We start from the raw sequence: 11997 nt of genomic DNA on the forward strand, positions 1-11997 counted from the left end.
TGTTGGGGTGGGATAGGGTTTGAGCTTTGCCATTAGCTCTGTGTGTGTGTGTGTGTGTGTGTGTGTGTGTGTGTGTGTAGTTCAGAGGACAACTATGGAAGCTGGTTTTCTTCTTCCTTTATGTGGTTCCTGGGAACTGAACTCTGGTTCACAGACTTAACTGCAAGTACCTTTACCTGTTGAGCCAATTTCCAGCCCTTGTATTTGTATATCTTGATAAGTTTGTATTTGTGTGCGTGCACATGCTTGTGGAGGACAGGAGACAGCGTCTGGTGGCATTTCTCAGAGTAACTGTAGCACTAAGATCACTGAACATTCCCATATGCCCCCAAAATGTTTCCGTCTTCTAACATGGTCTTAGAATATTTCATGACCCTTAAGATTACCCATCATCTCTTTATTCATCATCCATGGCTCCCTGATCTTCCCCTGCCAGCACAGCTCCAGGAAACCTGGGTCTCTCTTTCTGCATTTGCTTTTTTGGGACATTTTATATAAATGGAAGCATGTATGTATGAATTATTATTATTATTACTATTATTGGTTTTTCAAGACAGGCTTTTCTGTAGCTTTGGAGCCTGTCCTGGAATTCATCTGTAGATTGGGTTGGACTTGAACTCTGCCTCCCAAGTGCTGGGATTAAAGGAGTGTGTCATGTATAAATTTTGTGTCTGACTAATCGAGTATAGTAATTTCAAGGTTCATTCACTGTGTCATATGTCAGTGTGTCATTCCCTTTTATGACTGAATCTCATTCCCTTTTATGACTGAATATCCATTGCACAGATAGGCTGCAGTTGGTTTATCTATTGATTAGTGGATGGATGTTTGCTATTGTTTGTTTGTGTTGGAGATTGGACTCAGAGCCTCTCGTTTGCTAGTCAGGTGTCTACCACTGAGCCACACCCTCAGCCCCTCACTGGGGGATTCTAGGCAAGGGCTCTACCACTGAGCCTTGCCCTCAGCCCTGTATTGGTAGATTTTAGGCAGGTGCTCTACTGCTGAATTACATCCTCAGCCCTGTTTTTTTACTTTTTGAGACAGGTTCTTACTAAAATGCCTAGGTAGGTCTTGAACTCACTCTGTAGCCCAGGCAGGCCTTGAACTTACAATCCTCCTGCCTCAGCCTTCAGAGTCACTGCCGTTTCAGGCCTATACCACCAAGCCTGGTGTTATTTGCGTTTCTATCTTTTGGTCATTGAATATATTACTAAGACTGCTTGCATACAGATTTTAGCGGGTGTACACTTTTATGTCTGTTGGATAGATATGTAGGGGTGCATTTATTTTCTTTCTCTTTTCATGTTTTCTTCTGGTGTCCAGGAGGCAACGTCATTCTGGCCTGTCGTGACATGGAGAAGTGTGAGGCAGCTGCGAAGGACATCCGTGGAGAGACCTTAAATCCCCATGTCCGTGCCCAGCACCTAGACTTGGCGTCCCTCAAGTCCATCCGAGAGTTTGCTAGGAAGATCATCAAAGGTAGGCAGGAAGACGTTGACTTTTCCAGCCAAGGTTTAGAGCTTCCAGCAAGTTCTCTAGGAACCTGAAGCTAGTAAGTTCTGAAGAAGAGGTTGGTCAATGTGATCTGCTGGCTGAATTCAGCTACTACCTGTTTTTCTGTTCTTCCGTAAGATCAGCTGTGCCTACTCATGAGAGTCCATTGTGCTCTGGTTGTGGACTGTTGGCATTCCCTCAGAGTAGGAGGGGGTGTGGTTTGGATGAGAATGGCCGCCATAGGCTCTTGTTTGTTGAATGCCCTTTGATAACCCAGGGCTCAGCTGACAAATTCTATATTTCTGTCACATTGAGGACTGACTCACCCCTTTGTTTCCTTCTAGGTGATGTTAAAATTGTCACGTGTCAGTGTTTTGAATAGGAGAATAGCTTGAAGCAACTCTCAGGGAGTGTAAAATGTGTTCAACATGCTATTTATTTTATTTTATCTATCTATCTATATCTATCTATCTATCTATCTATCTATCTATCTATCTATCTATCTATCTATCTATCTATCTATCCATCTATCAATCATCTATCTATGTTTATATATATCTTTCTGTATGCCAGAAGGGGGCACCAGATCTTATTATACATGGTTGTGAGCCACCATGTGGTTCCTGGGAATTGAACTCAGGGCCTCTGGAAGAGCAGCCAGTGCTCTTAACCTCTGAGCCATCTCTCCAGCTCTTAGTTTATTTTCTTAAAATTATTTCTGTGTATGAGTGTTTTTCTTACTTGCACATATGTGCGTCACATGCATGCAGTGCTTACAGAGGCCAAAAGAGGGCGTGGGCTCCTCTGGAACTGGAGATACAGATGGTTGCGAGCTGCCATGTGGGTGCTGAGAGTCAAACCCAGGTCCTCTGGAAGAGCAGCCAGTGCTCTTAATCTCTGAGCCATCTCCCCAGCCCCCTGATAATTTTTTTTCCTGGTAGTTTGTTTTTGTTTTGGGGACAGGGTTTCCAAGCTGTCTCCAGCCTGAGAAAGTTTCTTTTAGTGTTTTAGTTCCTTTTTTCTTTTAATAAAAACACTTATTAGCCCAAGAAACCTCCTGTGGCCTAGAACTTACTGATGAAGGGGAGAGTCCTCTTTTGAGCAGGTTTTGGTTCTCAGTCTTGCTGGAATGTCCTTTTCAGGTAGGCAGTGACCTTGACTTTCCTCTCCACCCTGTATTTCCAGTGCCCAATGATAGGTGCTTAGCAAATGCCTGTTGATTGGATAGTAATTATGTGTTTCTATTAGGCGGGCACTATTGTGCTTTTTAATAAAGGCAGAAACCAAGTCACAGGGAAGCTATGTGAACTGGTCATTGTCAAAAATCCAGTCAGGTTTTTTTATTGAGACAGAGTCTCACTCTGTAGCCCAGGCTGACCAGGATTATAGGCATGAGCCACTGTGTCAGGCTTTATATTGACATGAACTCCTGTCTGCCAGCTTTCAGATCTGATCTCCCCCCTCCCACCCCGACACTGGGACTTTACAGACTTGTGGTGTTTGTTGTCGATGTGTCAGGTCCTAGAAGTGTCCAGGAGATAAACTGGTGGGCATTGTCTGTGAGGAGTCTCCAGACGAGGTTAATTGGGAAGACTCACTTTCCCTGTGGGCAGCATTGCCCATAGACTGGGCTCCCGTACTGAATAAAAAGGAGAAGTGACCTGAGCATTTATTTTGTATTGGAATTAAAGGTGTGTGGCCTTTATCAGCAATGATGTATCTTATTTTACTAGCTTACTTATTTTTGGTTGCCTATTTTTGGTTGTGTGTCTGTTTGTGCATGTGGGTGCAGGTGCTTACAGAGACCACCAGAGGGCAATGGATGTCCTGGAGCTGGAGCGACAGGTGGTTGTGACCCCTGGTGTAGGGGCTGGGATTGAAACCCAGTCCTTTGCAAGAGCAATGTGTGCTCTTAACCTCTGAGCTGTTTCTCCAGCCCTGAGACAAGGTTTTGCCTTTTACCCTGGCTGGCCTCAAACTTGTCATTTTCCTGCCTCAGCTTCCGCAATAGCCTGCTAATATTACCACCTGTGGCTTGGAGCTTGTATACTATATCTCTCCCCCATGAAGTGAAGAATGAGGGCCTGGTCAACCAGACAACCAATTCCTTATCTCCACTGAAAATATCTCGGAAGTGTTAAGGATTCAGTTATGTCTCTGTGGGGGAGGCCCTGACTCCTACCTAGGCTCTCAGAAGGTGATCTTGTTTTGGAGGTAGGCTCTCTGTGGAGATTATCAAGTTGAAGTGAGGTCATTAGAATAGATCCTAGGTCAATATCCCTGGTGTCATCATCACGGGAAACTGGGGCACAGAGGCCTGTACAGAGAGAAGATGCTGTAAGAAATATAGGGAGGAACTGGCCATCTATTAGCCAAGGCTTGGGGCAGAATCCCTTCCTCAGCCCCAGCTGGACCAGCTCTTGCTTAGGTTCTGATCCAGCATCTTGTTCATCCATTTCTGATGTTTTAAAGATTTATTTATTTTTCTTTTATGAGTATGAGTATTTTGTTGGCATGTATGTAGTACCATGTTCATGCCTGGTGCCCAAGGAAGCTAGAAGAAGGCATTGGATTCCTTAGAACTGGAGACATGGGTGGGCCTCTGTCTTAGTTAGGGTTTCTATTGCTGTGATGAAACATCATGATCAAAAGCAAGTTGGGGAGGAAAGGGGTTATTTGGTTTGTACTTTCACATCATAGTCCATCATTAAAAGAAGTCAGGACAGGAACTCAAGCGGTTCTGGAACATGGATGAAGGAGCTGATGCAGAGGCCACGGAGAAACTGTTAACTGGCTTGCTTCCCCTGGCTTGGTCAGTCTGCTTTCTTGTAGAACCTAGGACCCCTAGCCTAGGACCCACAATGGATTGGGCCTCCCCTACTGATCTCTGATTAAGAAAATGCACTACAGGTTTGCCTACAGCCCGATCGCCTGGAGCCATTTTCCCAACTGACGTTTCCTCCTTTCAGATGTCTCTGGCTTGAGTCAAGTTGCCATGATCATGAAACGGCTCAGAGGTTAAGAGCACACATCTGGGCAGCTACCATATGGATTCTGGGAACCGAACCCAGGTCCTCTTCAAACTCAGCAGGTGGATTTAACCACTGAGCCATTTCTTCAGCCCCAATTTCTGTTTAACTTGCTTGGTTTGTAGCATTTTGTGATGTCAGCCAAAAAAATTCCTGGGGTCCTCTTTAAGAACATTATGTGCTCTTAACTGCAGAGCCATCTCCCCAGTTCCTGTTTATTTATTTTTTGAGACAAGGTGGCTATCCCAGGTTGTCCTTAAACTCTCTTTTAGTCTGAGGATGACCCCAACCTTCTGATCCTCTTATCTTTTCCTGAGTGCTTGGATTACAGATGTTACCACAGCACCTGTTTTGTGTGGTACTAGAGATGGAAGCCAGGGGCTGGTGCAGGCTGGACAAACACTCTACCACCTGAGCTGTATCTGCAGCCCCAAGAACTTCACTAGATTGCATCTGTGACAGTTGTACACCCCACCCCCCGTGTTGAGCTACAAAGCTCAGGCTCAGGATGTGGCTGTGGGACTACGAGGTAAAGGCTGCTCACGTCATGGCTGACCAGTAAGCAAACAGAGAGTGGGGCTATAACCCAGGACCCTTTGGTGACTTCCAAGACCCTTTCCCAGCAACCAGCTTCTACCAGTCAGTGTCTGTTGTCACTAGATTTCCTCCCTTTGTGCTTCAGCCTGGCTGGACTCCCTTAGGGAGGACACTAGCCCTGGTTGCATCGAGGCCCATTCCATGATCTTACCTGAGTGGCATGGAATATTTCCAGCTGTTCCCAAGTAGCCACCTTCCCAGGGGCCAGGTAGACAGGAATGTGTGTGGGACACTGTCCTACCCTAGGCGGGGGGGAGCCCATCCCCAGCCCTGATGTGTCTGTCCTTACCCATGTCTTCTAGAGGAGGAACGGGTGGACGTTCTGGTCAACAATGCAGCTGTGATGCGGTGCCCGCACTGGACCACTGAGGATGGCTTTGAGATGCAGTTTGGTGTCAACCACCTGGGTGAGATCTGGGCTGAGAGTGGGTTCTCCGTGGGGAGTCACCAATCTGGGGGGTGGGGTCTTGCTCCATTCTTTTAAAATTTATTAATATAAGTGTCTGTCCCTTAGTCTGGGTGAGTCTTGATTTTTTTCCTCTATTGCTTTTAAAAATTAATTTTTAGGTCATCATGCAAGTAATAGTATTTTCAAATGTATATGTCCTTATACTTTGGTCTCACTTGTTACTCTCTCCGACTGCAGTTCTCTCAGGCCTTCCTTTTCTTCCCATAGTCCTCTTTTGTTGGCATACAAAAGAGTTCCACAGTAGCCTGGAATGGAGTGTAACAAAGGATTATCTGTTAGGGGATAAACTCACAGAGTAGCCATCTGCAGCCCTCAGCGTGCTCTGGGAACTGGAGCCGAATCCAGCAGCCAAGAGGCCTGCACTTGCTGTCGTACCCGAGACCGCAATTGGCTGAAGGCTCTCCCACAGCACTCTTTCGTCGTTTTATTTCTGTGACTGTGATAAAACGCCCTGGCGGAGAAGCAGTTTAGGGGAGAAAAGGTTTATCTGACTGGCGTTCCCAGTCCCATAGCTTCAGGAAGTCAAGGCAGCTGGGACTTGAAGTGGCTGATCACATGACATCCACAGTCAAGAGCAGGGAGAGGCATGCGCACCAGCCACCTTCAGGGTAGATCTTTCTACATCAGTCGTCATAACCAAGATACCCGCCTGCGAACATGGCCACAGCAAACATGACCTCGGCAGCTCCCCTCTGAGGTTCTGTTTTCAGGCTAGGTTGTGCCAGATGGACAGTGAAAATGACTGTCTCTTCTGTTTTTTTCTCTTTCTTTTAAAAAAGATTTGTTTTTAGTGTGTGTGTGTGTGTGTGTGTGCTTGTGTGCGCGTGCGCGTGCACGCGCGTGTATGCATGTGTGTTGCCCGCATGTGTCTGTGCACCACATTCATGCCTGGTGACCTCTGAGGCCAGAAGAGGGTATCAGATCCCCTAGGATAGGAGTTGTGAGCAGCCATATGGATGCTGGGAATTGAGCCTGAGTACTCTGGAAGAGCAGCCAGTGCTCTCAACTGCTGAGCCGTCTCTCCAGCTCTGATCTCAGTTTTCTTTATGGCCTCCTATTTCTCCATTGCATTTATCTATCACATGTTCTTTAATTTTTTTCCCCTCAGCCAGGTGGTGGTACACACCTTTCTTTAATCCTAGTACTGGGGAAACAGAGGCAGGTGGAATCTCTGTGAATTCCTAGGTTAGCCTAGTTTATATAAGAAGTTCCAGACCAGTCAAGATTATGTATAGTCTCAAAAACTTAAAAAAAAAGAATTTAACTTTGAGAATTTCCTGTATGCCTAGAGTGAAATATGATCATCTCTGCCCAGCATTTCTCCTCTCCAGACTCCACCCCGTCCTCTGCAGCATGCTCCCTCCCAATTTCTTGTCTGTCGAGATACAGAACTTGTATCCAAAGATGACTGTGAACTTCTGATCCTCCTTCCTCTACTTTCTCGGTGCTGGGATTGTAGGCACATGCCACTGTGCCTGGCCTTTTTTTCTTTTTTCTTTTTTGGATACAAGGTCTTGGTATCATATTTTCTTCTATCTGTCCATCTGTTGATGATCTTCTAGGCTGTTCCACTTCTGGCCATCGGAATCAGTTCAGTGCAGATTAAACCTGGATGAGCAGGTGTCTCTGTGGTTTGCTGACTCAGAGCGCCTCTGTCTCTGTCCAGGAGAGGTGGTAGTCCAGTGTAGAGAAGTCCACACTAATGTCCATAGTGGCGACACCACCTTAGATTCCGTAGCAGTGAGTAGGCTCCCTTTCTACGCGTTCTCTCCGGCATTTGTCATCATCTGTTCTCTGGGTGATGGACATCCTTACTGGGTGGAGATGAGGTCTCAGAACAGTTTCTCTGCTAAGGGTACAGAATGCCTTCTCAAATATTCTTTGACCATTTGTATTTCTTCAGTTGAGAACTGTCTGTTCAGTTCGTTAGCCTCTTTATTGATTGGATGATGCTTTTGTCCTTTAACTTTTGCGTTCTTCCCAAATTCTTATTTTTGCTAATGAAAGGGAGAAAAAAGGAAGAGAGGCTGCAAGAGGAAGCTGCCATTTCACCACCAGAATAACTATGATTAAAAAAAAATTAACTTGGTATGGGGGCTTTAATGAGAATGACCCCCATAGCCTCAAATATTTGGTTTCCAGCTAGTGGAACTGTTTGGGAAGAGTTAAGAGTTGTGCCCTTGTTGGAGGCGGGGTGTCATTGGGCTTTGTCTCTTTCCTCCTCTGCCTGTGGACCAGGATAAAATGCTCTCGGCTACTTCTCTGGCACCATGCCTGCCCGCCACCATGATTACTGTGGACCAGCCCTCTAAAACTAGGCAAGTGCTTTCTTTTGTAAGGGATGACATGGTCTCTCTTCATAACAATAGAACAGTAACTGAGACACTGGGCTTGGTGTCATCCACCATGGCTCTAGTGGGGGAGCACAGCCACTAGTACACCCTTGATGGAAGTGCCCAGCTCCTGATGTCCATGGAGCAGTGAGGGAGGATGGCGTATCTGCCCAGCCTGATGGGTCCGCTGAGATCAACAGCGACAGATGTCACAGTCAGCCTGCCCTCATATCCAGTGCTGCCACCTTTAACCTTTGCAGAGGCAGGAGGATTGCCTGGAGTTCAAGGTTAGTCTAACCAACTGAGTCAGTTCCTAAGCTTATCAGGCAGAGCTACATAGTGATACTTGTCTCAGAAACAGAACACGTGCTGCTAAGCCTGATCTGTGTTTGATCCCTGACCTGGGATGATTGGGGAAGGACAATACGAGCTCCCAAAGGATGCTCTTCCCTCCATGTGCTGTGGTACATGTTCAGTTGAAAACAAAAATCTGAGTTCAAGGCCAGCCTGCTTTACAGACTGAGTTCTAGGACAGCCAGGGCTACACAGAGAAATCCTGTCTTGGAAAAAAAAAAAGGAAAAAAGAAAAATCAGCTGAATGTAAATCTAAGTTTTTTTTTTCCTCAAAAAAACAAAACAACTCCAAGCAGAATAATAAAGTGGGTAAGGGAGAATATAGAGGAAGAAGAGGATGATGCTACCGCTGGAAATGAAAAATTAAAATCGTGGCTCAGTGGTTAAGAGGACTGGCTCCTCTTGCAGAGGACCTGGGTTTGACGTCCATCCCTAACTCCAGTTCCAGGGGCTCCACTGCCCTCTTGTGGCCTCCATGGGCACTGCATGCATGTTTTGCACAGATACACATACAGACAAAACACTCATACACATAAAAAATATTTTAAAAAAGTAAAATAGCCATTGTGAGAAAATAGTGTTTTCTTGTCATCCTTCATCTAGGTCACTTTCTGTTGACAAACTTGCTGCTGGACAAGCTGAAGGCCTCGGCCCCTTCGCGCATCATCAACTTGTCCTCCCTGGCTCATGTTGCTGGGCACATAGACTTTGACGACTTGAACTGGAAGACGAAAAAGTATGACACCAAGGCAGCCTACTGCCAGAGCAAGTTGGCTGTTGTCCTCTTCACCAAGGAGCTGAGCCGCCGGCTGCAAGGTGTGCACATGGTGATCTTTTCTCTTCTCCTTCCTTCCTCCTCATCTGGAAGAGTTCTGTAACCCTGAGCTGTTGGTGGAAGGGCACGTAGTAGCTTTAGACAAAAGGATGGCACCTGTACCACCGTGCTGTGGCCCCTTTCAGTGCTGGAGGTAGACATCACTAATAAATCATGGTTCTAATGATTGCTGTTTGGTCTCAACCAACCTGCCTTCATCAGACATGCTTATCTTGGATAGCTTTCTAAGCCTCTGGTGTTCTAAGCCAGTGGTTGTCCACTGCAAGTGGTTTTGGCCCCAGGGGACACATCAGTGTTTGCAGACATGCCTGTCACAACTGGGTTCGTGAGAGGTTGCTCCTGGCATCTAGTTGGTTGAATTCAGGACTCCTGGATGGTTCCCCAGTTCCTTCTACTCTAATGGAAGGAATGTAGTGTTAGAGGTAAAGAAGCTTCCCCTGGCTTCTTGTTTCTCACAAGTTGTCTGTGGCCAGCAGTGCCAGCCACCCTTGGGAGATAGTCATAACTGCAGCATCTTGGATCCCATTCTAGTCCCCTGCTTCAGACCCTGGTGGGGGTGGTGGAGCCCAGGAATGTGGTCTCTCATGCCTCCAGGGCTGCTCTACTGGGGAGACCACTTGAGATGGAGGCTTCAGAGCACAGAGGATAATGTGGTTCAAGTGTGGAAACAGCCTAGGATAGCGAAGACCCAGAGTGTAGTGGTGGCTTCTAGTCTTTATGTGTGCCTGTTTGTATGCGTGCACGAGCACGTGTGCATGCATGTGGTCTGTATGTGTGTGTGTGTGGAAGTCAGTGGACAATGTTGGCTGACGTCCATGTTGCTTTTTATTTGAGACAGTGTCTCTCCTTGGCCTGGAGCTCACCACCTAGGCTAGGCTAGCTTCAGTGAGCCCTGGGGATCTACCTGTCTCTGCCTCCCAGCACTCACTAGGTATTAGAAGCCTGGATTACCATCACAGGCATGTGTTTTGACCTGGGTTCTGGGCATCAAACTCAGGACCTCCTATGTGGCAAGCTCTTTAACAGCTGAGCTATCTTCTCTATTGTTCCCAGGCACAGGTGTGACGGTCAATGCTCTGCACCCCGGTGTGGCCAGGACAGAGCTGGGCAGACACACAGACATGCACAACTCTGCCTTCTCCAGCTTCACACTTGGTGAGTCACCTTTCAGCCTGGGTATCCCCTCACAGAGCCCTGTTAGCTGGGGATCCAGGACTTTCCCTCAGAGATGGTCACTTTATTTCTTTTTGATTCTCTCTCTGACTGGGTCTCACTATGTATCTCTGAGTGACTTGGAACTTGCTATGTAGACTAAGCTGGCCTCGAACTCACAGAGATTTGCTTGCCTCTGCCTTTGGAGTGCTGGGATTAAATAAATGTGCCATCACACCTGACTTTTTTCCCCTCACTATGGCCTTAATGAGTAGGCTGGACTTGAACTCATTATATGGGTGAGACTGGTCTTAAACTTCTGACCCTTTCACCTTCTGAGTGCTGCGTGTGCCTCTTTCTGCTCCTTCCCATGTCTTCCTGGGGTAGAAGATGAGTCATAATTCTATGTGGTTCTGACCTCAGATCAACAAAGCAGGCTATAGCCCCACTGATGAATAAGAAAATTGTCCTGCAGGATAAGCCTTGAGCTGATTTCTAGGGAAAAATATGTTTTCATTTTTTCTGGAAACCCTGGGGAGGTTTTCTTAGGAGGCAGATTTGTGCTCATCCCTCTGTTTGGCGGTTTTGTTTTTGATGTTGCCAGGGAAGGGACCTTTAGGTAGAGGGAACTGCAAGGACGAAGGCATGGAGGTCCGTGGGGCTTCAGGAAGGTTCCATCCCTAGGGGTTTTGGGGGGGTAGAGCAGGGAATTTTCTTTTCTTCTCTCTCTCTTTCCTTCTTTTTTTTTTTTTTGACTGAATGTTCTGTGGTTGATTGTAGGGCCCTTCTTCTGGTTGCTGTTCAAGAGTCCCCAGCTGGCGGCCCAGCCCAGCACGTACCTGGCAGTGGCAGAGGAACTGGAGAGTGTTTCTGGGAAGTACTTTGATGGACTCAGAGAGAAGGCTCCGTCTCCTGAGGCTGAAGATGAGGAAGTAGCCCGGAGACTTTGGGCTGAAAGTGCTAACTTGGTGGGCTTGGACATGGCTCATGGGTCCGCAGGAAGGGGGCATTCCCTTCCCAGATAACCTTCAAAGATCCAGATGGAACTGTATTACCAAGGCCTCTGGCTGCCATGCCCTCATCCTCTGGGGGCACTGTTGGTGTTGTTACTCTCAAGACCATGGTTGCTGGCTGCCATGCACCCATCATCCTCTAGGGGCAGCGTTGGCACTGTTAAAAAGCATGGCTACTGATTGCCATGCATTCATCTTCCTCTAGAGGCAGTGTTGGCACTGTCAGAATCTTAAGACTGTAGCTGTTGGCTGCCATGCCCTCATCATCCTCTAGGGGCAGTGTTGGGACTGTTAGACTCCCAAGACCATAGATGCTGGCTGCCATGCTCCCATCTTCCTTTAGATGGCAATGTTGGTCCTTTTGTGTTAGCTGACCACATTCAGTTGGATGACAGCTGAGCATTGACAGGGGAATGTGTGGTGGTGGCAGGTGGTGTCTCTCTTGGGAATGGTTTTGGGCAATGTTCAAAGGTAGCTGTGGTGGTGACTGATTGATCTACTGTTAAAGAGCGGGTAATCAGACAAATGTGGCCAGTCAGTCATAGTTCTTTGTGGGCCTTTGCACACTTCTGCCTCTTCTCTGAGAGTTGGCTGTTGTTTTTAAAGCAACTGGGGAGGAAAAGGGCTTACCTTAGCTTACAGGTTATAGTGCATCATGGAGGAGGGAAGCCGCGGCAGGAGCTCAAGGCAAGAGCTTGACGCAGATACCAGGCTTATACTC

General features: G+C 47.1%; 1 protein-coding gene across 1 annotated transcript in view; it reads left to right on the top strand.

Moving 5' to 3' along the window:
* Positions 1-11796, top strand: part of Rdh13 (retinol dehydrogenase 13) — a 13894-nt gene extending 2098 nt beyond the window's left edge. The window contains exons 3-7 of the mRNA XM_005369355.2: positions 1324-1479; positions 5423-5527; positions 8880-9092; positions 10165-10266; positions 11044-11796. Coding sequence (XP_005369412.1) covers positions 1324-1479; positions 5423-5527; positions 8880-9092; positions 10165-10266; positions 11044-11288 — 821 coding nt within the window. The 3' untranslated portion in view covers positions 11289-11796. The remainder of the gene's footprint in view (positions 1-1323; positions 1480-5422; positions 5528-8879; positions 9093-10164; positions 10267-11043) is intronic.
* Positions 11797-11997: the final 201 nt, after the last annotated feature.

The sequence above is a fragment of the Microtus ochrogaster genome, unplaced genomic scaffold (assembly GCF_000317375.1).
Source record: "Microtus ochrogaster isolate Prairie Vole_2 unplaced genomic scaffold, MicOch1.0 UNK47, whole genome shotgun sequence".
Lineage (NCBI taxonomy): Eukaryota > Metazoa > Chordata > Mammalia > Rodentia > Cricetidae > Microtus > Microtus ochrogaster.